Here is a 27,834-nt window from a genome sequence, read left to right on the forward strand (position 1 = left end):
AACTGAAAACAATCACTGGAGGAAAAAGATGGTGAAAAGGGAAGCAGTGACTAATAACATAAAAACAAAATATACAAATCAAATATGCAAATGAAAGCTAGATTAACTGTCGTAACACAACCGCAAACAGTAATAACTCTTCCTGTCTGTAAGTGAAAGAACAAGCTACCCTTTCCAATAATCACTCCCCTCCCAAATGAAAACAAACCTAAAGGTATAAAACCAAGCCACTAGATATTTTTTCCAGCCAAGATTACGAAGTGTTTCACAAGAGACAATTGGCCTATTTCTGTGTTCTGTTATGCAATTCAATCCTAGGCATCAATAATAACAATAGACACAAATGACAAGCTAGCTCTTCCTCTACCATGGGCATAACAGGTTGCTAAGTAAAGAAAGAGAAATCTTACATAGTGCTAGGTTGAAATTTATGCTGAGCATAAGAGCTATTTTCATGTCTGACACATAAGCTTTTAAAAATTCAAAGAAAACAGTCAGAAGGTGAAATAAGGAGAAAACAGGATTACTCACCGTGGAGTAGTAACTGTTTCCTTTTCTGTGTGCGGCTCCCCCAGCAGAGCTGGGTAGTTCCCTGGAGGTGCCAAGAGAGGTTAGCTAGCCCTGCCCCTCATCGCATAACAACACATCCTTTCACATATTAATGAAATGGTCTCAACTCTTAGACCTTAAGTATGAATTTTTCTTGAATGAAAAGTTAGTAAAAGCTGAGATCTTAAGAATGATCTAACTAAGAATGACTTACAGATCTACCAGAGAAAGGGGGGTATAAAGTAAAGAAGAAATATTGGAGATGAAAAATGATGACTCCTCTACCTTGAGTAACCCTGTTTTTATAGATGTTATTAGTTTTTTACTTTCTGTGATAGCTGGTTAGACCTAAAAGATTATGAGTGGACTGCAAAAGGAGAAATTAATGATGATTTGAGGATTAAAGGCAAGTGTCCAAAATTCCTGTGACCCTGCAAAGACATACTCCAACTTCCACATCTATAAAGGTAGAACTATGAGTATAAACTATATCACAAATATTTCTATTAAATCATCAACTCAAGGCTCCAAGGGTGAAATAGAGAGGTTCCAATATAAGAGTAATTAGGCAGACTTAGTACAACAAAACTGCTAAAAATCAAAATTGTACTAAACTAAAAAATGTATCCTTTAATTACCCTCAAGGAACCGTAATTTACCCATCATTTGAAACAGTAAAATGTATAGTATGTACAAGATATTTAGTGACCCCCTACACTGCTAAAGGCCAAAAATTACAATGCAGATACATTAGATATATCATTTATTTTATACTTATTAGAATAATCAACTTATCTAAGTAGTTTATTTTTTGTCAGTCTCTAATCACTTAGCATAGTTCATATATTTATAGTAGCCATTCCCCTGAACAATGGGATTTTAAGATCATCCCATATACTCTATTAGAAACTAGGTTAGATTTTCTTACAGAAAATCTCAGAACTAAGTTTTTCATTACTTTTCAATTTTCCAGAAGACAAATACTACTAATACATGCGCAAGGCAAACTTAATAGAGCAGCTAGAATATTTTACCTAATTGAGATTTATATAAGAAAAAGAAAAGCATAAGTTGAAATTTTAAAAAACTGAGTTGCTATGTGCTTCCAAAAACTGCTTGAGTATTTTGGAAAATGCATACTGTCCCATAATACAAAGGCAAAATTGTTTGTTATTAACATCGGTAAAATTTTAGCACCCTAGGCATTACACTAAAGCATCTGTCACATTTATGTCTTTCCTTTTCTCCCCGACCTGATACATTTTACTCTATTTCCCATGGAGCAACTACTTTCCTATTGTTGTTTTTCTGTACTAGTTTCAAACTGATGTGCTGTTGATAATTTAATTGAGAGTTATGCTACAGATATTCTTTCTTCACACCAGGCAGTGTGATTTAATATCACAGAACAATGGCACCATCAACTGAAATTACTTAGTGTTTTCAAATCAATGTACATTTAGAAGATTTTAACAACTGACTTACTAAAAAAGCATTTCAGAAATTTAAAAAGCTAACTTTATTTTATGATACTTTGGTGAGAACCAATTTACTATCAGCCAAAAAAAGCCAAAATGTTATATAAAAAAAATATAAGGTGGCATACATTACCAAAACAAATTAAAATTTCAGATAAAGATGATACCAGTTAAGAAAATGGTTTTAAAGGAAAGGATTCTGCTAAGAATGAGTTAAAGGCCCAGGGAAGACTATACAAACTCCGTGTTTTGGCAACTCAATGGCTAAGGGCTGTTCATTCATTTTTATTTCAACTTCATTTAATCATTATCCTGCATAGATGTACGTAGCTATAAAGAATCTTAAAAATGTATACTATTCAATGATTAAAATGATTGACTTTTTCATCATTTCATATTTTATTTTGTTAGGTATTACTAAATATACAGGGGTGGGCAAGAGTGGTTTTACAGTTGTGAGTATGGGAAACAGCTTTCTTGTATTATTTATTATTGTATTTTTCATACAAACAACTGTAACCCACTTTTTAAAAAATATATTATTTTATTGATTTTTTACAGAGAGGAAGGGAGAGGGATAGAGAGTTAGAAACATCAATGAGAGAGAAACATCAATCAGCTGCCTCCCGCACACCCCCTATTGGGGATGTGCCCGCAACCAAGGTACATGCCCTTGACCGGAATCGAACCTGGGACCCTTCAGTCTGCAGGCCGACACTCTATCCATTGAGCCAAACCGGTTAGGGCTGTAACCCACTTTTGCCCAGCCCTGTATACAAGAAAACATTTTATATGTAGACTTTTAAATATATTTAAAAATCTAATAATTGTATATTTATATTAAATAGCTTTTATTACTTCATTATATTAAAATTTCACACTAAAAGTGAAAAGTCAAAAACAAAACATCTCCATCTAAATTATCTTTCTTCTCCAACTTTTCTGGTAAAAACCTATAAAGGACACTCAGGATCAATTTTATAGTTTATAGTGTATAGTAACGCAGGCTAACAAATTATTTAGTTATAGTCCATGGCATTCGTAACATTTTTATAACATGGTATTATTTTCCTTATTGAAAATGCATTTCATTATATATAAACCTAATTGGTGTATAATAACAAAATATATGGCAATGTTGTCCAGATGCACATTTATTTCAAAAGATAAATTCTTGCCCAGCTGGTGTTCTCAGTGGTTAGCATTGACCTATGAACCAGGTCATGGTTCGATTCCTGGTCAGGGCACATGCCCAGGTTGCAGGCTTGATCCCCAGTTGGGAAGCGTGTAGGAGGCAGTTAACCAATGATTCTCTCTCATCATTGATGTTTCTATCTCTATCTCCCTCTCCCATCCTTTCTGAAATCAATAAAAATATACATGTAAAAATATATACACAAAAAAGATGAATTATTTGTGTCAATTCCCTATTATAGTGCACATGGCATAATATGGCTACATGATGATATGAACTTCCATATTGAAAAACCTCCAGGCCTCCTTAGCTGACCCTTCAAGAAGTACATCTAAATGATCACTCTATTAAAAATCTTCTCATCATATACACAGATTATACATGCTTTTGCTCTTAGATACATTTTTGGATTAAATGAAGACACTTCTCATTGTCAACAAGTCCAAGCACAACTAAATTTACTAATTTAATAAACTCATTACATATTAAATTTTTTACTGTATTACTATACACTGTTAAAATCTTCAAGAAAATAAAAAGCACTGATTTTAATTTTAGGTCTCATTTAAAATTGTTTAAAATGAATCTCTCATGCCCCTCCAGGTGGCGGGCTCAGTTAGTTGGAGCAAAAGGTATTCCCAAGCACCAAAAGGGCTGCGGGTTCCATTCCCAGTCAGGGACCATAACTAGGTTGTGGGTTCGAACCCTGGTGGGGATGTTTATGGGAGGCAACCATCTATGCTTTTCTCTCTCACACAGCAATAAACATATCCTCAGGTGAGAATTTAAAAAATAATTTAAAAATCAATCTCTCATAATAAAAATGAATTTGGTAATACTGCTCTGATATCAAACTATAAAACTAATGAAAAACAAAGGTTCTTCAAAAATTCAGCAAATTCCTAGGTAAACTGAAAACAGATTCCCTTACTTGAAATGACCCTACTTCACCCTCTTAAATCTAATGACTAAGCTAAAATTCAATGTCTAAAAACATCTTTTAGATTGAAATAAGTGGAAATTATGAAAAAGCATGATTCCAAACAATGATTATACAAAATATAGGAAAGACAAGCAAGTAATATTTTAAAGCAACTCCTTGAAGCTTTTTAATATTTTTGTTGTAAAATCCACAAATAATTCTCCTCTTTGTGTTTTTTAGAGGGCAGGGATTACTTACTCATTTTTATGTGATTTTCATTAAGTTGTTCAGCAATGAGATGTTGATGTCGACAGAAAATGATCTAAGATGGTATACTGAAACTAGTATCTACTTATTATGTGAGCTAAAGTTACATATTTGCTGATGTCCATTAAACTCAATTTTTTAACTTAAATGGTAGCACTAACAATAGATTAAATCAAGACACTCAATTCAAAATAATAATACTTTGAAAAGCACTTAAATTCAAAAAAAGCAACTTGATAGATCTAAAAAGTTCAAAATCATAATGAATAACACTGGACAAATTTTTATTTAAAAAACACTCGTTTTTTGCTGCAAAATCTTTAATCAACATTTACGGCAGACTAAAAGTATTTTTCTTTCCTTTTTAAAGCAGAGTATTTCTTAATTAACTTAGTAATCTAATAGATAAACTTAAATATCTCTAAATTAATATTTAAAACTCATGAACATTCAAAATTATCCTGGCACCATATGAAGATCTGAATAAGCCTTTAAGTTTACAGACCTAAGTTGTGCCTCAGGTATTTTTTGGCCTATCAATGACAAAAAGGTTAAAGTGATACAAACACCACCAATAACTATAAAACCAGAAAATCATTATGTGACTAAGACTTAAAATATATGCCAAATGGAAAAATAGCAAAATATGTAAAGTAGTTATTTTTACTTACAAGTTAGCAACTGGCTCTCCTTTCAATGGAGGTAGGAGGTTTCCTGAGCCAATTAAACAGTTGTGCACTATAGTCAGACTCTGTAGAACATCATCTCTAGAAAAAAATAAAAGGTATTTTCATATTTTACAAGACCCCAAATCCCTATTTAATAAAAAGACAAGAATCTTGGGGGAAGTACAAAAACTTCATCAAGTGGGGATATACAAAATTAAGGCAAAAAAATGGCAACCACCACAGTTTACCCACTTAATAGTTCAAGGTAATTAAACAGATATTTACTGGTAATAAGAGATGTGCTTATATTTAAGCAGGTTCTAAATAATCACAGGTAACAAAGACTGATTGTGCTTTGTAAAAACAATTCTGAATTTAATCACCTATTTACCTAAAGATCACTACCACAAGAAAACAGTATTACATGAAACCTTCAAGCATATCTCATCTAAAAATGGACTAGCTAAACGTTCACTTCAAAAGGCAGTTTTGTGCAACAGACTATATAGTTGACATGAAGTCAATCATACTTCTTCCTCCAATCCCATTTCTACTGAATTTGCTATTAAAGTTTCCTGATATTTGACACACAGTAATTTTCCTACTATTATTTTAGGAACTGTCAAATATCCAAACTATAAAAGTCTAATGATTTCAAATAATTTTCTCATTAAAGCCTATAGAAAAGGAAAAAAAAATTACCTCACAGAGATATTTCTCTTAAGTAATATTAACAGCAATAATGAATTACCAAGAAGAACAGACCAATAAATCTAAGCTGAACCTAGAAAGCAGGCATTACTTTCAAGGGGGACATAGCTACACACTTCCCGAAGATGCACAAGTGAAACAGCTAAGTAAAAAGCACTAAAAACAAGTGAGGACAAAAACCATTTATGTTTAAATGTTACGACAAATTTTCTGTTACACAACACTATATTAAATGGTTTCTAATTACACTCATGTCCATGTTCAAAACTCACTGAAAATGAATACAGCAGACATCCAGAGAGAGAAAGAAAGGCACAAAAAAAGATATTTTTAGTCTGAAACCATAAAAACTAACACCAATTAATTATTTTAAAAAAAGAAAAAACTAACCTAGACATTTCGATTTCTCCATCCCCACACTGCTGGAGTTTGATGAGTTCAGGCTGAAGAAAAGAGTCCAACAGAAAGAAGGCAAACGCCACCTCATTGGAAGAAGGAACATGCCACTGGATTCCCAGATTCCAAAGGTCCCCCGGTTTACCCCAGTCCTAGAAAAGAACAGCATTTGTTCAGCCAGTTGTGAAGTTGAAAAAGGAACATATACATCATTGAAAATGTTAGAATATGTATAAGTGTTCCAAACCCAAGATAGTGAATAATGCACACAAAAATGGCATGACAACATATTATCCCTTCATTATAACTCCTGAAAAGGTCTCCCTGAAGAGCCCCTCAAATATTAGTTTATTTATAAGAGTAATAGTTAATTTATGTGAGTCTACTAAGTTACCCGATAAAATTATATTGAATTATACAGGTTAGATGTGGCATAACAAGTCATCTCACACAAAAACAGAAAAGAAGAAAACTAGAGGAGCACCAGCACTATGTACTATGCTGCACACATTTAAAACATTCCAGGGAGCACCATTCCAGTTGCCAGATGGGATGCTGCCTCATTCACAAATCACTTAAAAAGCCAATTAGATCTTCAAAATAAACAACCCAATAAGCTTTAATATAATTTACTTCTAAAATAAAGAAGTGACACCTTCATACACAAGAAAAACAACAACCACACTTTGAATTCCTTAGGAAAATAACCGAATATATCCTTAAATCCTAAATTATTGCAAATGCTTGCCTTGATAGGAAAGTATTCAGAGAGAGGCCGGTCGAAGCCGCCGGGCACACTGCAGTATTCTGTAGGGTAGATGAGTGTGGTAGAACGAAGAAGGTGATGCAAAAGGTTGCAGGACAGAGTGTAACCCTGCTTACAGGTTAAATGTAGGGTTCTTTGGAGAATCTTTACAAGTTGCTCCCTATAAAGAAGCAACTTCTTCCCATCCACTCGAGTTATCTAAAAAGAGAAAATTTTTTAGCCCAAAGATACTTGGGATAAAAGATTTAAGAATCAATAATTAATGCAAAGGTTAATGTTTGGCATGAAAGAAGCCTAAAAGCATCAACAGTGTTTCTCTTAAAATAATTCATTTTAGGACTTACTTTTTTATTATATTCTAACAATCTATTCTTTTTAAAGGTCAAACTCATTTTCGGAGTCCAGGCACTCAAGTGCCAAGGCATAGTAACATCCCTTCCAAAAGAGTCCCTCTCCTTTAAAAGATAAAGCTAACTTAATGGAATTTCTGTTCTTTGGTTCCTGAACTAACCCATAAAAAAATGCTAAAGTTTGATTAATGGCCAACTTTAGGACATAGAGAAAAAAAGAATTCCCAAATCTAATAACCTTTTCCATTAATGAGTTAACTATATTGGAATTAATCAGTAAAAAGTCAATAATATTCAACATAAGGTAATTAATAATTATACTACTCTGATACCAGAAAGTGACATTATCTGACTTTCTGCCACTAAATCAAAAGAATACCTAAAACTTATGACCTTTCATGTTTTAATATCAAATTTTCAAAAAAGAATAAATACTAAGAGCAAGTCAACGTTTTCACAATTGTATGTTTTTATTCCAAAGATTTACAATACCTCAGACAAAAGTTGAAGATTCCATAGTAACTCCTTGTCTAGCTCTTCCTCATTTAATACATCATCATCTAAAAAAGGCAAAATAGTACAGAGGGGAGAAAAAAAATCTGTGTATCCAACTAAATGAATCATTGTTTACATATTTATATTTAATATTTCTGATACCTGAAAAAGTCTCTTTTAGGGAGACTTTTCAATTCCTTGTTACTCTAGAGGAGGTGGAAACTCACAATTCAGAAAATAAACACAGCAGCCAAATGTCTGACTGTGCACCTATCACAAAATAACTGGTATTTTTGTAGCAACTTTTCAATGGTTCTTGTAAGAAAATATTAATCGAATAAAGTAAAATTTCTAATCTGCCTGTCAACATGGTGATATCTTATTTTGAGCAATCTCCCCCAAAACTACAAAATTAAGATACTGCATAGCTTAAAGGATCTGTTTTTATCAAGAGAATTCTAGAAACAGGAAAAAATTTTATTTAAAATTGTAAATACAGAATGGAAACTATATGACTTACTCATTGTAAGCTGAGTTATAACACTGCAGCAGTGGGGAACAAAGAGCTTCAAAGATTCCTCTGGGCAGCACTGAAAACATATGTATACAATGTTTTTTGAAAGGTATAAATACTTAACAGTCACAAAGTATACACTAGCACTATATTCGTGGCAAATAAGGGCTGTAAGCAACTATTGAAAGGACTATGTATTTTAAGTATAACAAACATATCTAAAAAATTAGTCACATAAACCTGCTGGTTACTAATTCATTAATTCTTGAGTCCAAAAAACCCAAACTCACCTTTACAGCAGCACGGCACATGTCTGCCACCATACGGCCCGCCACTCTTGTTTCAAATATATGTGAAATCGAAAAATTAAAAACCTTCTGAAGGGCTACCTTTAAGATAGGTAAAAAATGAAAATGTCTAATCAGCATTTTAAGCAAAATTAAACATAAAACATTTTTTAAATGATGCTCAGACTATATTAAATGTAAACAAGTATGAAATTTTTAGCCATCAGAATTTATAAGGATTTGCTCACTAATGTTACATTCATATCTACAAGCAATCTTTACACAACACCCTAACATGAATAAAACAATTGAAGCACAAGATTCTATCTGCCACAGAAACACTAAACACAAAATTATAACTATTGGAAGCAAATATAATTATCTTGTTGGCTAGTCCAATGTAACAAAATTTTTTTTAGAATATCTAATATTTACATTTTGTCATTCTGACAACCACATCTATTTAATTTTATAATCAAGTCACAGGATTTCAATTGCTGAATGAAAAATTGAGCTCTCCACATGGATTAACAGTACTCAGTATTATAAACAACTCTCTACAAAAGATTTTGATTAAATAAGAGATTATTTGTTAATATTTTATGCTCATATAATCTTAGTAAATATTTCATGCAGCTGTAAGACAGGTTAGTTTTTAACCGGAATAAACAAATTGAACAGTGATAATTTCAGATGGAGAAGAAATAGGAATGGAAATAAAGTGTGGTTTTAAAGACCATACTGTACATAACAGGTACTAACCAATATTGAATTCATCCTACTTTGCCAGATTTTTATATTTAACTAGAGGCCTGGTGCACGGATTCATGCACATTGAAAGGAAATTCATTAGAAGGTGGCCGGTGAGGCAGGACTGAGTGAGACAGGCTGGACATGCCCTACAGCCAACCTCCCGCAGTCCCTCCCTGGCCGGCTGCACCTGGAGCGGTGCTGGGGCTCGAAGGGTGTCTGTGGAGTGAACAGGGTCCCTACGGCAGGTGGGGTCCCTTGGCCTGGCCTGCGGGTATTGGGCCAAAACCAGCAGTCTGACATTCCCCAAGGGAGTCCTGGAGTGCAAGAGGGCACTCTGCAAAGTTGCTCGGCAGCTCCTGTATTAAGCATCTGCCCCCTGGTAGTCAATGTGTATTATAGCTATCGGCCGGTAGGCTGGTTGCTTAGCCTTTTATATACAGTAGGTAGGTCCTCGGGTTACGCCGGAGATCTGTTCTTATGGCGCGACATAACATGATTTTCGCCGTAAGCCGGAACCCACCGACATAAGCACCTAAGTCACTCACATGGAGCACATACACAGCAGTAATGAAGTGAAACAGTACAAAAAATTTAAGAGAAAGATAACAATTCCTGACCTTTACTTGTGGTAAATAAATACTAAAAACCATAAAGCACATATGTACATATGTCAAAATGATGGAGCTTTTTTTTTAATAAATAAATGGGAGATGGCGACGTAACCACGAAACGACATATGTAGAGTCCGATGTAACTTGAGGACTGTTTGTACATAGATTTCTATCATGTTAGGACATAAACAATTTCCAAAACTATTCTCCTAAATAGTATTTAATTGTAAACTTTAAAGCTACAGTTAATTCTTGTTATTTGTAGTAGTTATGTTCTATATAGTTGCTGTGAACACAGAATTATCAAATACTAATTTGCTAGCTAGTAACATCATTGTGCCTAAGGAGCACACAGGATCACGTTCCTACAAGGCTCTGGGTACACATTTTAATCAACTGAATTTTGTTTTACTGTGTTTCTGTTTAAAGACACTTTATTTAATATATATTCTTGATTTATAAGATGGAACTCAAGTCAGCAGCATAACTCATGCCTAAACAAAGCTCATCTAAAACATGTTATTTTCTCCGTTAGACACATCACAACTCTCTTATGCTTAGAACACTAGACAGTGCTTCAGCACTACTCTTGGGGGCCATTTTAAGCAGCAAAATCACAAAAATGTGGAAACCCTGGTACCAGAGAGAAACAAAAAGAACATGTTCACAGTTTGAGAGCTGAAACAAAAAGGTAGGGAGGGTGTCACCTTATTCGACCTCAGATGGAAACATGTGCAACTCAAATTTTTGCCACTGCAAGTGTTGGCTTAGGGGTTACAAATAAATTCTAGCCAGTAGGTAAATGTGCTAATATGGAGTATGTGAATAATGAGCATAACTGTACTAGCTTTTTCAAATTTTAGCATGGAAAGGATAAACTGGCATTAATTTATACACTTTAGATTAAGGTTCAATTTTTTATTTTTTTTTGGGGGGGGGGGTTGTTTAATCCTCACCTGAGGATATCTTTCCACTGATCTCTTAGAGAGAGCGGGAGAGAGAGGTAAAGACAGAGAGAAACATCTATGTGAGAGAAACGCATCAATTGGTTGCCTCCTGCATGTGCCTCAACCAGGGTGCGGGCTGGGAGGAGCCTGCAACCAAGGTATGTGCCCTTGACCAGAATGGAATCCGTGATCCTTTGGTCCACAGGCCAATGCTCTATCCACTGAGCCAAACTGGCTAGGGCACTTAAGGTTCAATTTTTAAAGCATCAAATAAAATTACAACATTGGAATTTAATTTTTCTTACCATAAATATTTCTTTGGAACACTGTGTGAGGATTGTACTAAATGTAGAAGACAGACCTAATTCGACTAAACTCTCCAAGTGAGTCATTTTCTCAGTTTCTGTCTCTTCTCTTGTTTGCTCCAATGTGCTACTTTCAATAAGTCCAAAGCATCTACATAATGCAAAAATACAAAGAAAAGTATAATTTTAGTAACCAAAAGCCAGTTTTAACATTTTTTTTTTGATGATCAGATAAGCCTCTATTATTATGACTGTTCAAGTGACAGCTACATAACTTGCACATGACTCACAAATCAACTGTCCTTTTATAACTTCGAAAGCACCACCTTGGGTAGTCGTGAAATGGTGGTTGCAATACAGGGAGAGACTAAAATTGCTGGGACAGAACAATCATTGTTTTGAATTCAGATAAAGGGTAGGTCTGGGGTACGTGCTCACCTGTCCATAAACTGTAAGACAAAGTCCTCAAATTCCGCCGTGGCTGAACACAGTTCTCGTTCCACCTACAACATTAATGTGGAGAAAAATTAAAAATAGCTTTTTATTTTTCTTATTTGAACTAACGAAACTCAAATATGGTCTACAAAATAGATATAACACTAAATTCTTATACTGTATACTGTGAAATACAGCACCATTATCACGTCAATTTAGAATAACTCAAATCTACTACTTTCCAGGAACTAAAATAAGAATTAACGTATTATATAAGGGCCAACTCAGAAGTCAAGCAGCCATTTTTATTATCAATTACACTTTTCAAACTGTCACTATTCGATTCCTAGTCAGGGCACATGCCTGGGTTTCAGGCTTGATCCCCAAGAGGCAGCCAATCAATGATTCTCTCTAATCACTGATGTCTCTCTCTCTTTCTTCTCTGCAATCAATAAAAATATTTTTTAAAAAATAAATGAACCAGACAGTGATAAAGAAAATTTCATTAGATGTTAATCTCAACAGATTTATTACTAACACTAGAGGCCCAGTGCATGACATTCATGCACTTGGGGTGGGGTGCGGGTCCTTCAGCCTAGCCTGTGCCTTCTCCAGTCTGGGATACCTCAGGGGATGTCCGCCTAGCGCTGCCACGAAGGCAGGAGAGGCTCCTGCCACTGCCACTGCGCTGGACAGAAGTGAGTCCAGCTTCTGGCTGAACAGCATTCCCTGTGGGAGCACACTGACCACCAAGGGGCAGCTCCTGCATTGAGCGTCTGCCCCCTGGTGGTCAGTGTCCGTCACAGCGACCGGTTGTTCCACCATTGGGTAGATTTGTATATTAGGGTTTTATTATATAGGGAAAAAACAAAACCCACTATCTTTGCTTAACAAAGCATTTAAAAAGTAACAAAGAAATGGAAACACACCCCTGGGTGTCAAAATAGCAGTGATGTCAAGGCTGTCTATTTATATCATTGAAATCATAAGACTGTAATTTTAACTTGTTAGCACCTATCCAAAGTTTTTTTTGTTAAACATATTTTTATTGATTTCAGAGAAAGGAAGGGAAACAGACCTATGACCTCCTGGTTCATAGGTCAATGTTCAACCACTGGGCCACACCAGCCAGGCCCAAAGTTGCTTTTAAACTAGCAAATATTGCTATGCATATACAGTAAGAATTAGAACTTAATTCCTTTGCAACCAGAAAGCATCCTTACCTCGGTGAAGTCATCTCGCTCCTGGAGTACAGATGAACAGTCTACTAAAGGCACCAGAGTGGAAAATGTTGCTATAAACTGGAATGTAATCTGGGAAAATGCAACAAATTTAACATTAATTACATAATTCTAGTTCAAAGCACAAACATATTATAATCTACCCAAATAATTATCTTCAGGGAGTCCCACAATCTTTCTGGAAATTTTTTACTTAGAATTGAACTTTTAAAGGTTCCTCAAAATGAACTAGCTGTTACTTTAGTAATGAAACTATACATTTATTTTCACATAGCTATTTACTTAGGTTTAAGCATAAAGTTCTCTAACCTTCTGTCACTGAGAAGTTACCTTGCCTCCTTCCTAAAATGTAACCATAACTAAGAGTAAACAGTAAATGCTGGTGCAGAAGCTAGAGACCAGGGAAGAGGGCAATGTCAGGACAGGCACGTACAGCCAGGATCTGGCAGTTTACACCTAGTAATGTGTATCCTGCCCCTTTGTCACAGTGTAGATGAAGGTAAGTGCAAATGACCACATGCTTTTAAATGTCTCTGCTTAAGGAAAATAGTAAATATATAATAAGCTTTAAAACATTAAATGAATAGAGGTTACAGCAAGTTTCTTATGAAGGAATACATTATACATATCAACTAACCCTCCACAGACCTAAACTTGGGCATCTACAGATATAATTCTGTTATCATGAACAAATTTTACATTGAACTATGTCTGAAGAGTATTTGAAAAAAATTAACAGGATGTCCACTTATAGTTATAACTTAGACACAAACAGAATCATAAATATGCTCACCATGCATTTACTAAAGTCATTTGGATCCACCCCAGGCAACGCTCTCATCAACAGAGGTAGCATATGTGTTGGACCTTCAGGAAACCATTTGCCCCCTGACACCAAACTGCGGGCTACTCCAATTACACAGCTTAAAGTAGCTGTGAGCTGGTGAGGTTCTGTTAAAGTCTCTAGTGCAGGATATGTTCTACAGTTTGAAAACAGAATTTAAAAACATTTCCGTCACAGATAACCATACATGATACATTAAGTATAATAAATTCATAAACTGCATTTTAGCTTAAAGGTTTGTAGCTAGCAAAATATTTTGAGTGAATATATGTTCTCAAAGGTTAACCAAATCACACAAATAAAGGAAAGGTATGTTTCCCCAATCTCCTGCCATCTTTCCACCTCTCTCCATGCAAATTCCAGTGAAAAGGAACATAAACTGGTAGATTCTGCATTATTTCAACCATCTTAATCCACTTCAATATTCCAATAGGATTGTATCTAATCTAATAGTCAATGTTTATTAGAATTCAGGAATAACAAGCTACCAACTACTCTGCTCTTCCCATTAAGGACGTAGGACAGTGATGGAGAACCTATGACACGTGTTGTCAGAGGTGACACGCGAACTCATTTCTTTGGTTGATTTTTCTTTGTTAAATGGCATTTAAATATATAAAATAAATACCAAAAATATGTCTTTGTTTTACTATGGTTGCAAATATCAAAAAATTTCTATATGTGACACGGCACCAGAGTTAAGTTAGGGTTTTTCAAAATGCTGACACGCCGAGCTCAAAACGTTCGCCATCACTGACCTAGGACAAATCTGAGTTTTATGGAACTCAATCTGTTATATCCTGCTGGGCTCTAAAAACTGATCTTTCACGTTTGACAAAGGTATTTAGAGAGAAATCATAAAGCTCAAGTTCAGGCAGCAAAGGAATAACAGAAAGCTGAAGTAACCTACTCTCAGAACAACTCAGAGTAGCTCTGTCTTGGGAAGCACATCAAGCCTATATTGTGACAGTGGCTCAGCAAATAGAGAACTATTTTGTTACTAGTTCAACACAAGAAACAAAATGAATGCAATAAGGTCTACCCTGTGGAAACAACACACCTAAGATTATATATGAAAATAATAAAGACAATCAAATTTTTTCTGTGTTACTGGTTCTAAGAAATAACAGAAATCCAAAACCACTTTTACTGCCATATTCTCAATACATTGTGACACTTGCATTATGATGAAAAAAAAAAAATAGCCAGAGCTCAATTTATGAGCACTTGAGTAACTAAAATGTGAAAATAATATAAAATACTTATTTTATCCATGTCATGTCAATTGCCTTTTCTCTCAAATAAACCTTTATGAAGTCATAAATCATTAGGTTAAAATGTCTTGCTTCTCCTCCAGGAACAGATATAGGCACACGATAGCAATACGGACCCCACAGAAAAGAAAACCAAGCAGAAGAGGAGGGGGAAGAGATCATCAGAATAACTGTAGCACTGCTGAGGCTTCAGCAAGCATGTAAAGCTACACCTACCTTTCAAGTACAGGGGGTATTACTAACTCAGGTCTCATGAGTGCAAGGTTCTGCAGAGCCTGGGCTGCTTCTAAACTACCAGTTTTGCTAAACATAGCCAAGAGGACAGGTTGAATAATGCATTGTACAAAGTCTGTAACATCTTGATCAGTAAGCTTATGGCTATCAGGCACAGGAGTTAACCAAGAAGGCTTCTTGTATCTTTCACGATGCAATCTTCGAACAACACTGTTTGGCAACCGCTGAAGTAGTTTCATTAACTTGTTCTGGGGACACAGAAGCAAAAAGTCCAAGGTAGGTTATATCTCACAGACAGACATTCATGGTTCCTCTGTAGCCTCACAATTAAAGATTTTTAAAATAACAGCTCTAATAATTTTATTACAAAGACCTGCATAGTATATCTAGGCAGAATAGAATACTCTCACCAATTATATACTGATAATGATCAATACAAATATATTTCAAATTTCCGCTTTAACTTCCAGGAGCACATTAACCTTCCATTACATGAAAAGCCATTTTAACCAGAAAACTTAAAAAAACAAACGAAAAAACCCACACAAAGTGACAAATAAAACTGGAAAGATCATTCTATGCTTTGGTGGCATTTTTGTTACTATTTTGTTGCCAGAATGTAGCATTTTGTCACTAGTTATCACACCAGTATTATCTTAATTTATTTAGTAACTTAATTTGAATGTAATCATTTACATATAGCCAAAGATGATATGAAGGACAAAAAACACAGTACAGGTTACCTAACATGTAATAGTTACATGTGGCCATATCTCAAAAAATTGCAAAACCTAGAGTGAAAAATGAATATACTCACCAGCCAGCGCCCATTATTTGAAGGATGGTAAAAAGATGTGATGCTGTTAAACAAACCAGTCAAGTGCTTTTGCACTAGTTTACTTGGTCCACCCTGTTCCGATATAAGAGTAAAAAGATCAGTGATCCCATTATACTCTGTAGTTTATAACCTACTGACAAAAATCAATTCTACTGCTGAATAGGAGTGAAAAACAATCCCCAACGAACTTCATACATATTGATTTAAAACATTCTACTAAAAATAAGGGCAACTTACTGAAACCAAATTTAAAAATTGGAAAGATTTTTTTTTCCTATTTAGGATAACAGTATATTTCACTCTTGTGCAATCAAATAACTTCTATCATGAAGATTATCATCGTAGAATAATCAAGAGTGGTAAAATCAAGCATAAAAAACATTTCTTAAATGATTCAAGAAGTGAATTTCTCGTTGCAGGAAATGAAGATGTAAGATTTACATAAATGCATTAAAATATTTTATTATTACTTCTAAATGTAAATGTTCAAATGATTAAACCTGTTATATGTGATCACATTTTGACTCAAAAAATTTCTTAATCTATTGTTAAAACAAACAAACCAAACAACAACATAAGTTAGAGGAAATTGAGGAAAAAAGGTAAAAAGCTAGTATTTATCTTATCAGGTTGAACAGCCTCGGGGATAAAGGCCTGAAGCCTCCTATCTGCCTCAAGGTGATCTTCTTTCAAGAAAAACCACAGACCTAAGGTAGAATGTCAGTTACATTAGGAGCCTCTCTCTCTACTGAAATGAAATCCATGTTCCTGTTCCCCACTCTAGAATGGGAAACCACTAAGAAACCATAATTCCACAGCAAAATACCAACAAAATTTTAAAAATTCTATCCACATGCCTGTGACCTCAATTTGACTTTGGGAAAGTCCTTTTATCTATGAGTCTGGTTCCTGGCCTGTAAAACTGTTAGACATTCTGAATTTCTCAAAACTCTAAACCAGTGGTTCTCAACCTTCCTAATGCCACGACCCTTTAATACAGTTCCTCATGTTGTGGTGACCCCCAACCATAAAATTATTTTCATTGCTACCTCATAACTGTAATTTTGCTACTGTTATGAATCGAAATGTAAATATCTGATATGCAGGATGTGTTTTCATTGTTATAAATTAAACATAATTAAAGCATAGTGATTAATCACAAAAACAATATGTAATTATATATGTGTTTTCCGATGGTCTTAGGCGCGACCCCTGTGAAAGGGTCGTTCGACCCCCAAAGGTTCGTGACCCACAGGTTGAGAACCGCTGCTCTAAACTCAGATCCTATTTTTAGGGCCCATTGGTTACAGACATTAATAAATGGTACATTGTGAATACATTCTGGGTCTGAAAATATCCAAGAATCCAGCGACCAACTAAGCCACTATATAGACTTATGTGATTGTATGTTTGTATGGCTAACACAAAATTTGGATGAACTATATAAAATAAATATAACGTATTACAAACCATCATAGCAGTGATCCATATTACAGCATGTCCTATATCATAAGCGTTTGTTAAAAATCTTGGGACTAACACTTGACTACTTCCCACTGGGAGGTTCAAGCTTCTCAAAATTCTTGTAAATATCTTTAAGAAAAAGAGAATTAAAAATAAATATGTACAGTTATTAAATAACTTCCCTTAAATAACTTAAATGTTATATATTAGTGATATTGGATGTAGTCACATTTGATCAGTTTTGAAGCAAATTACATACTGCTTAGTATTCTGCTTTATTCTTTAAAAATTATAGAAAATACCTACACTTTTAAAAATGATACTCTGAGGTCACAGGCATGTGGATATAATACAGCTATATCCATGTACCCAAAACACAGAGAAAGGAGAGATAGTAAAACATAAAAAGGCAAACCGTAGATACCTGAAGTGAAACATGATATGTTTTGACTCCTTTCTGTCTCTCTAAATGCACAAAAATTATTTTCCTATGCTCTAATTCCATGCCAAGGATGCACAAAATGGAAATATCTTCTGGCAGATTCTGAACTCTTTAATTCTTAACACTGACTTGATATCCCTTCCCCCCACTTAAGAATTTGCATTTTAATCTGTCATTTAGTATTTACATTCTAACATAATGAAATCTATGTTTTATATCTGTCATTACTAACAGATAGGGGGCCGAAAGGTAGGGAAAAATTACTTCTCCTCCTTAGTTTCTACTGGCCAGCAACAGAGGAAGACAGCACAAGCAAAGACATACAGAGCATTTGCCTTCTGCTGGTCTCCAGCTCTGCACTACTCTCACTATGTGCTTCAGAATCACCTGGATGTCCCATTCCAGCCCTCCTGAAGTGCCACCAGTGATTCTGCTGCAGGTGAAACAATACAAAGGATGCAATGTTAAGAACAATGCACCTAGAGAAACTCTTATTTTTTAATCTAGGGAAACATATAATGTTATCTAAAAAGTGGAGAACACTAGAATTGCAATCGAATACACAAAATTTGTTGCAAAGTATGAATGTATGACACCCTGAATAATATACTTAGTATTTTCTATTTTATTCATTTCAAAACTTATAGTTCATTTCCTACATAGGTAACACAAAAATCACATATTTTTGATATCTTGATATGATCCAATTACTTTTTGAAAATAAAGGATCTACCCTGTAAATTGTGTTTTTATTAATGTCCTAAAATATACTGTGAAGTTAAGAATCAACATACAAAATATACTTCTTCTTAATGACATAAAAGTGCTATCAATGCTATTGTATGTTATATGTTCAAATGTTCTTAATTACCTTTGGTACATATGGATCCCAATCTATGTACCCTATATTATCTGTAGCCAGCCGTGCAAAGAGATTTACTAGTTGCTGAAAGTAAACAAAAATAAAAATTAAGTAAATACATTTGTTGCTGTTAAGTGGCACAGTGAAACCCCTCATTCACTTGTTCTTTTCAGCAATCAGTATTAGCATAACTTGATTTAACATATGTTCTATAACTCAGTTTTTTAAAATCTCCAAATTTAAGTTCCGATTCCTGTCACCCATTTAAAGTGAATAGCAGCCCGGCCGGTGTGGCTCAGTGGTTGAGCATGGACCTACGAACCAGGGGGTCACAGTTCAATTCCCTGTCAGGGCACATGCCTGAGTTGCGGGCTCCATTCCCAGTAGGGAGTTGATCAATGATTCTCTCTCATCATTGATGTTTCTCTCTCTCTCTCTCTCTCTCTCTCTGAAATTAATAAAAATGTATTTTAAAAATAACAATAAAAAAATAAACATAGCATTATGCACAATGCAAACAAAAAAAGAAACTTTAATCCAGTAAACATCTACTATGTGCCCAGCACCGTGCTAGTGAGGATACAAAAGGAAATAAGCAGGGCCTTACAGTTTCATGCATTTTCCATTACACTTGCATACTTCTATATTCTACACTAATAAAAGAGAAACCTGGTAATTAGCGTACCACCACTACCCTTCCCATTGGCTAATCAGCATATCCTTATGCAAATTAACTGTCAGCCAAGATGGCGGCCGGCAGCCATGCACTGAAGCAAACAGGGAGGCTTGCTTGCTCCAGTGACTGCGGACTCCAACGTTCCCCGCCTAACTTGCCGGCCTTTCAGCTGCAACTCTATGCAACTATGTTGCAAATATAGAAGCTAAACAAAACCCTAGAAACCGGCTTTCAGTCAGCCGGGCTTCAGCCAGCCGGACCGCAACATTGTATCAAATACAGAAGGTAAAGGCCAGAGCCGAGGCCTCAGAGCTAAAGCTGGCGCAGAATAGAAAAAAAAAAAAAAAGCAAAAAAAGGAGCAGTTGGGAGCTTCAGTCACCCGCCAGCCTGAAAACGGCCCTCAGCCCCTCACCCAGACTGGCCAGGCACCCCAGTGGGGACCCCCACCCTGATCCAGGACACCCTTTAGGGCAAACCAGCCGGCCCCCACACGTGCACCAGGCCTCTATTCTATATAGTAAAAGGGTAATATGCCTCCTGGCACCGGGATCAGCATGACAGGGGGCAGCGCCCAAACCCCCTGATCGTCCTGCGGCTCTGTGAGTGACGGGGGCGGGGCCACAACCTCCCTATCCGCCCTGCTCTGTTCCTGACAGGGGAAGGCGCCCCAACCCCCTGATCAGCCCTGCTCTGTGCCTGATGGGGGGAGCTCCCCAACCCCCTGATCAGCCCTGCTCTGTGCCTGATGGGGGGAGCTCCCCAACCCCCTGATCGGCCCTGCTCTGTGTGTGACGGGGTAGAGCCATAACCTCTCCATCGGCCCTGCCCTGAGTGTGACAGCAGCGGCGCCCCGACCCCCTGTTCGGCCCTGCTCTGTGGGTGATAGAGGGTGGCGCCCCAACCCCTCTCCACGGGCCTTGCTCTGTGTGTGACAGGGTAGAGCCATAACCTCCCCATTGGCCCTGCCCTGAGTGTGACAGGGTGCAGCGCCCCAACCCCCTGATCCGCCCTGCTCTGTGTGTGACAGGGGGCGGTGCCCCAACTCCCCTATCGGCCCTACTCTGTGACAGGGGGGAGCTCCTCAACCCCCTGATCGGCTCTGCTCTGTACATGACGAGGCAGCGCCCCAACTCCTCAATCGGCCCTGCTCTGAGCCTGACCAGGGGCTGCACCTAGGGATTGGGCCTGCCCTCTGCCACCCGGGAGCAGGCCTAAGCCAGCAGGTCGTTATCTCCCGAGGGGTCCCAGACTGCGAGAGGGCACAGGCTGGGCTGGGGGACCACCCCCCCCAGTGCACAAATTTTTGTGCACCAGGCCTCTAGTATATTAATAAAATCAAATAAAGAAATGTCTACTGTTGTTAAAATACAGCAAATAAAATTTTAAAAACTGATTACAACACTGCTAATAGCCAATTCTAGGGAATTGAAGTTTCTTATCAAATTATTTCACATACTATTTCCAAACTAAAAAGTATAGGAGAAAAAAATGGGATACTCACCCCCTCCCACTGTGGGAGATTTTGCACTGAAACCCAAAGGCCAATTAATTCATCAAACCAAAGTCTGAAGGAAAAAAAATACTGTTATGAATAGCAAGTGACTTATAGAAAATGGTTCAAAGCCAGATATCTTGTAGTTTTTAATGTGTTATTCTTACTAATAACTACACAATCTAGAAAAAAATAATACTGAAAGTTACAAACTTAATGTTACAAAGGACCATTTTTGTCTAAATATTATCCTTCCAATGTATTTATTCTAAAAAGAATAATCTTTCTCATTAAATGTTTTCTTATTACTACCTGTTCTTGTAACTCTCCCTTACTTTCCTGTCTGTAAGAACCCAATTAGTAACTACACCATTACCTAGCACTACAATAAATGTGCCACAAAAGAAACTAGCCACAAAGAGTTAAGTGCAATTAAATTACAGTGGGGGAAATTATCTCAAATTAAAGAACTAGAAGAGAATATAGGGGAAAGAAAATGTTAGAATATTATTCCTCGTAAACAATCTTTAAAAATGCCCAAGATACAAAAAGTTTTTAGAATTTTTATTAAATTAAAATTAAATTTTCAGCTATACACAAAATTTCTTGACTTAAAATAAAAAGATTTGACATTTCACTACAGAAAATGGGAGAGGGGGAGGTAAACTAAGTATGAACCCATAACACAGTGGTAATTACTATTATCCTTCCAGTCTTTTTTTTCATACCTTTTCTTCTTAAAAGTACAGTCTAAATTTTTTTTCATTCTAAAAAGTTCCTAAAAATGGTGCAAAGACTACAAAAAGAAAAGATTATATAAAAAAGACCCAAAAGAAACTACATGTGATAAGGGTTAGAACCTAGTTTTAGGTTTAGGAAAACATTTCTTCCTCCCTCAAAACTTTATGTAATTTAACATTTCTATCACTGCCTCTTGATATTTCCACTCCTTTCTTAATGTAATACTCTTTCTCTCAAAGCCCTTATCCTATTTGGCTTGACATACAAGCATTATTCTCTATTTACAATCTTATATTTAAATGATTTAGCTTTCACACACCTCAAGTATAATAAACATAATGGTTGAGTTAGTAAGTTTTTCTTTACTTATTGCTTTGCTAGTTTGCCTCTGTATTTCCTGCTATTTTCTAGAATTTCTCATAATATGTAAATACTTACTTAAAACCTTTATGATGCAATTCTGGAGGAAGGGAGGTAGGAAGAAATAGTTCAAAATAAGTGATGGCCTTTTGCATTGTTACATCAAAAGGGCACATTAAAGGCCGCCATTCTTCTAGCATCTCAGCTGTCGAATCTGCTGGAAAATATCTAATAAAAAGGAAGGTTTTCATGTATCTGATCACTGGCTAAAAACTCTCTAACATAAATACATGATTGACAAAAAAAGGAGGAGGAGCATGTTAGCTTACAAGAAACACATTTTAACTCTAAATACCCTGACACACTTAGGATAAAGTAAATTTTCTTCTTGTCTAGGGGACTTAGAAAAATGCTACAAAGTCGATAAATTACAAAGTAAGTCAAATCACCTACAAATTTAAACATGGTTGTATATTTTCTTCCTGTGTACTATGTAATAGCAATAGAAAAAAATTTTGTCTATATAAAAACTGAGTAACAGTGAACTGAAGTGAGAAAGAGAATATCAATTGCTCAGCACGTGTGGCCAAACCATTTATCCACACTGACCACAAAGTCCTCCTATAGAGAAGAGAGGACTGGACTAGATGATCTGGTGCTACAGGGTCTAACATTGTACAATTCTATTAAATGGGCAGGGGCATCCTTGGGATAGAGATTTACAAAATCAAAATCAGAAGTGTGTGTGTGTGTTGTATGTGTGTATGCATACACACACACAAAATGAAGGTAAAGGGATGAAAAGGACCCAGGTATAATTTTTTAAATACCTATTAAGGGGTTTAGAAGAACAAAAGCGTATGTTCTGGGTATGGCCAAAAAGTTAGAAAACCCTTTCAAATTAGATTTACACATCATATTATCAAATCCTATTACATTTTATACATTTGTGTTAATTAGAATCACACTTCATTCTTTGATGTGAAAATAAAATTACATTCTCATACTATTTTTGTTGAACTTATTACACATTTATATGCTTGGTCATTGTTAAACAGGTTAGAATTAAAAGAAAAATGCAGAAAATATTCTGCCTTCAAAGATTTCATACATCAATTCTCCTTCCTAATTTTTCAGAGTCAACTATTTATTTAGCCTGGTGATCCAAAATAAAAGCTTAGGTGCTCTATGAATTACCCAACCTAAAAACCAGCAAATACCTCAGTGATGATTAAGTTTCCAGTGAGGAAACACATAGGCCAAGAGAGTAATTGCCTAGTACAAAATGACATTGCTCATTGGTGGCTTATGACTCAAGTTACAACTTAAGCCTCTTAAAGGGAGACACTTTATATCCTGAATATATAATTGCCCGAGACTGAGTATAGTAGATAAGTAATAAGTGTCTGATTTGTGAAATAACTTTAACTCCTATTACAGCATACGATAAACACAGGGATTTCCATTCAAAAGAGTTCCCCGTATCCATAGTAGGATAAGTAGTCTCAGAACAATGTGATAAACAAGAGTCAGAAAATATTTTTTAAGTCCAAAGAACTGTACAAATATTAATTAACACTAAATTCTATACATATTTATATTTAAATAGGAGAATATGGAAGCTAAAGGCAAATATTCTACGGAAAGAGAACACACTAGAAAAAATGTATGGACCATACCTTCTTGTTACACTCAATTTTAATGCAATTCCCCTACAATGCCCATTTTGAAAAAGATTTTTTATCTAAGTAACAATAACTTAGGATAACCTTTAAAACAAATGTGATTATATATAAGCTACGGCATTCTTATTTTATAATTGGTGACTATACACCATTCAAAATTTTCTAAATTTATAAACGAAATCTGAAAATTTCACTTTAAGAGTTGGAAATAATATGTTGACTATTATCACAAGGTCAGTGACTAACATCACAAGGTCAGAAACTATTTATACCTTTAATTTCCTCTTCAAAGCAAATTAAAGACAGGGAAAGGCCCATAGAAACAACATGAGGCTTTATATAAATTGAGGAGCTACTTACGGTCGGCAGCTTTTCACGAGTGTTTTGAGAACATTTTCTACAGAACTGGGGGGAGGAGGGGAAAAGCCATTTGATAAATTAGTTCAGTGTATTTTAAGAACACAGCTAATTCAATTAATAAAAAAAGACTCTCTAGATATGCTCATAAACTTAGATATTATCTGTGTGCATGCAATTGCTAATCCTCCTCTTTCATACAGACAGAAGTGTAAGGATTAACTACCTACACTCCATAATCTACTCTTTCCTTTGCCCTCCTTTGCTCATTCTCTGCTGTAAACTAAAGGGAAGAAAAGTAGGAAAAGGACAAATCATATTCAATCATTACAAAGTAGGCAGCAATGACCAAACTTTTCAACACATCAAGGAATATGCTCAGTGGCTTAAAACTTCAGAGAGTAATTTTAAATTTTTATTAAAGTGCTTTTATATCAAAATGGCAGACAAAATTTGGTGTGCTCCTATCAGCAACTGCCAAAACTACTTTTCTCTAACCAACTGATGAGAGTTCTATAACACTCCAGGGCACTTTATTAGTTGAGTACCATTAAAGGCAGCAACTTATTTTCCAATTTGTGGGTGGTTCAAATGAATATGGAAAACAAATATTTGTATAATAAATTTATAATGAACATTTCTGTGTTAATAATAGTTTAAACACACATGAAGAGAATGGAATTTTTAAAGTATTAACTGGACCACAGTCAAAAAAGGTCAAATGCAAATAAATAAAGCAAAGGGGCAATAGGTAATTCTGAAGTGGAAATTTTAAAATAAATGTGTGACCACTTATAGTATGATGTGCACAAATAAAAATAAAGCAAGTCCCATATCTCAAGGAAAAAGTTACTGGGAAAACGGTAACTTTCAGGCAGTACTTCCAACCTGACACTTTCCCATTAAGCTTCTTGAAATTCTTAAATCCAGAAGTCTATCCAATTTCTCTGAAAGCTTAAGCACTAATCTGCAAAGAAATTTCAAGGACTAATATAAACCAAACTCAGTAACAAGTAACCAATATATCATATAACCAAGAGAGAAAACTAATTTTATTACTTGAAGCAGTAAAAATCCTCTTTAGTTTACAAACTACTCAGAAAACAATTAACTGAAGAGGAAACCAGACTACAACTCATAATCCGAAAATAAAAATATGGCCATATGGCTAGAGAGCAATCATGGAGTATTTCCTCTGGTTATCAGAGAGATTCTACCTTCCTTCATAAAAAAAGCTAAGCAAGCTCTGTTGAATGTGACTCAGCTGGTTGGAGCATCAGCCCACACACTGAAAGGTTGAGGCTTCAATACCTGGCCCTGGTCAGGGTGCATACAGGAGGCAACTGATCAATGTTTTTCTCTCACATCAATGTCTCCCTCTCTCTGTTCTCTGATAAGTAAATAAAGAGATAAATAAGTAAATAAATCTCCCCTAAAGACCACAGCTATGATTTTTTTCTTCTGGGCATTGCCAAAGGACTTATAACAAAGCTATGTGTTCATCTATACTTATACTTAATTTATTTACTTACTTGCAATGCTCAATAAACATTTTCTATCAGGGAAATAAAGAGCACAGATCTTTGACTTTGGACTGAAGAATCATATTTAGAAACAAATTAATAGGCAAGGTTTAAAGAGCCATCTCGTTCCAAAATAAATATCAGATCAACTTAAACACGTTTAAAAAAGAAAATTCTAAAATGGTAAACTTTCTGCCCAAGGATATAAGCAGAAGATCTATAATTTCCAGTTTCTGAAGTTTGTGTTCATGTTAACTTTTCATTTATTTTATTGTTTCTGTGGCAACTCATTTGAGAGTATAACACAGAAGACCTGCTATTTTTACTGGTAACTTTTATATTCTACCAACAAACTTTCATGTAATGGGAGAAATAACTTTAGAAAGCAAGTCATAAAAAGCTGCATAGCTAGCTATGTTTTGTCCAGTTCCCTTCACTCTTCAGAATAGGAGGTTAATTACAATACTTGGTAGCTCTCAATTCGCTAAGAGGAATAGGGTATGTGGGAATGTGATTTAGTTCCTCTAAATAAAGTAAATTTCAAACCCTCCTTATATATAAGGCTGTGCCATTGGACTTATGCTCTTTATCCAGAAAAGGGTACAATCTCTCTAACCTGTGATATCTGTATAGTGACCTTTTGTGATTCTTGTAATCTCTCAAGATGAAGGAAACAATGTTTCTGTTTAAAAATAAAATAAAAGGTTAAGGCTAGATGCTACTAGACTATGTTTTAATAATTTTTAGAGGGAGTGAATTATCACTACAAACTTTTCCAATTGCTGGAAATTTATAATACTAAAGTGATGACAAATCAAAACACTCTCGTTTTAAATCAAAAGGGATCTGCATACAGATGGACTAAGTTTTGAATGGGTTTCTCGTACCCTCTTTCCTTTTATAAAGGCACGTTAAGTTGAAAAGAAAGCCCTGTATCATGTAGTGTGGTTCACAGCTTGGCTTAGAGTCAGACATATCTGAATTTGAATACCAGTTCTGCTACTTACTAATGTAATATTCCAGCCTCAGTTTTTCCTATAAGAGCAATAATACCTACCTCTTATAAGGCTGTTATAAAAATTAAATGAGGTAAATAAAGAAAGCAGCTACCTGGCTCAGAATTAATCACAATAAATTATAACAATTATTATTATTTCATACACAGCCAAAATAAATCGTATTTTCAATTTCCTTAAGAATTAATTTTTGGCCCAGCTGGTGTGGCTCAGCAGTTGAGCATCGACCCAGGAGCCAAGAGGTCACTGGTTTGATTCCTGGGCAGGAGGCAACCAATCAATGATTCTCTCATGACTAATGTTCTATCTTTCTCTCTCCCTCTCCCTTCCTCTCTGAAATCAATAAAAATATACTTAAAAAATAATAATTTTTGTGCTCATTTTGTTTTTATATCTATTCTCCTGCCTCTGGGTAGCTATTAATTTATGATTTAGGAAATCATATCAAAACAGGAAATTCCTTCCCCAGCAGTCACCCTACTTATTAGGGCAGAGAGTAAATTGTTGTCCCAGTTCTTGAGCTCTTGTCCCAGATTCAACAAATGACTGTGTCAATTTTCCTCTCTGGGCTGCAATTACCTTATGATGACATTCTTTCGATCCCTATGATGACATCAATAAAGTAAATATAAGATACTAGAGGCCCAGTGCACGGATTTGTGCACTGGTGGGGTCTCTCAGCCTGGCCTGTGGGGATCAGGCCAAAACTGGCTCTCCAACATTGTGAGAGAAAAACATTGAGCCCTAACCGGTTTGGCTCAGTGGATAGAGCATCGGCCTGCAGACTGAAGGGTCCCAGGTTCAATTCCGGTCAAGGGCGGGTACCTTGGTTGCAGGCACATCCCCAGTAGGGGGTGTACAGGAGGCAGCTGATCGATGTTTCTCTCTCATTGATGTTTCTAACTCCCTATCCCTCTCCCTTCCTCTCTGTAAAAAAATTAATAAAATAAATTTTTAAAAAAACCATTTAGGGATCCTGGATTGCAAGAGGGCAGTTCTCAGGTGATGCACCCCGGAATCAGGCTCTCTCCTCTCTGGTTCTGGGTGTGTCATCCGATAACCGCAGCTGGGCAGCTCCTGCGTTGAGTGTCTGCCCCTTGGTGTTCAGTGAGCATCATAGCTATCGGTCGGCCGG

At 35.8% G+C, this 27,834-nt stretch overlaps 1 protein-coding gene across 2 annotated transcripts in view; it reads right to left on the bottom strand.

Annotated features, from left to right (window-relative positions):
- Positions 1-27,834, bottom strand: part of PSME4 (proteasome activator subunit 4) — an 89,480-nt gene that overhangs the window by 34,832 nt on the left and 26,814 nt on the right. For both annotated transcript variants that reach the window (XM_070429217.1, XM_070429218.1), the window contains exons 4-20: positions 24,164-24,208; positions 22,197-22,346; positions 21,027-21,090; positions 18,858-18,932; positions 17,551-17,673; positions 16,060-16,152; positions 15,225-15,490; positions 13,684-13,870; positions 12,873-12,962; positions 11,653-11,717; positions 11,215-11,365; positions 8,602-8,700; positions 8,318-8,387; positions 7,795-7,862; positions 6,935-7,150; positions 6,181-6,338; positions 5,083-5,178 (exon numbers count right to left, since the gene is read on the bottom strand). In XM_070429217.1, the coding sequence (XP_070285318.1) occupies positions 5,083-5,178; positions 6,181-6,338; positions 6,935-7,150; positions 7,795-7,862; positions 8,318-8,387; positions 8,602-8,700; positions 11,215-11,365; positions 11,653-11,717; positions 12,873-12,962; positions 13,684-13,870; positions 15,225-15,490; positions 16,060-16,152; positions 17,551-17,673; positions 18,858-18,932; positions 21,027-21,090; positions 22,197-22,346; positions 24,164-24,208 (2,016 nt within the window). The remainder of the gene's footprint in view (positions 1-5,082; positions 5,179-6,180; positions 6,339-6,934; positions 7,151-7,794; positions 7,863-8,317; positions 8,388-8,601; positions 8,701-11,214; positions 11,366-11,652; positions 11,718-12,872; positions 12,963-13,683; positions 13,871-15,224; positions 15,491-16,059; positions 16,153-17,550; positions 17,674-18,857; positions 18,933-21,026; positions 21,091-22,196; positions 22,347-24,163; positions 24,209-27,834) is intronic.

Source organism: Myotis yumanensis, unplaced genomic scaffold (assembly GCF_028538775.1).
Source record: "Myotis yumanensis isolate MYYU_CA2020_CCGP unplaced genomic scaffold, mMyoYum1.0.hap1 SCAF_11, whole genome shotgun sequence".
Taxonomy (NCBI): Eukaryota; Metazoa; Chordata; class Mammalia; order Chiroptera; family Vespertilionidae; genus Myotis; species Myotis yumanensis.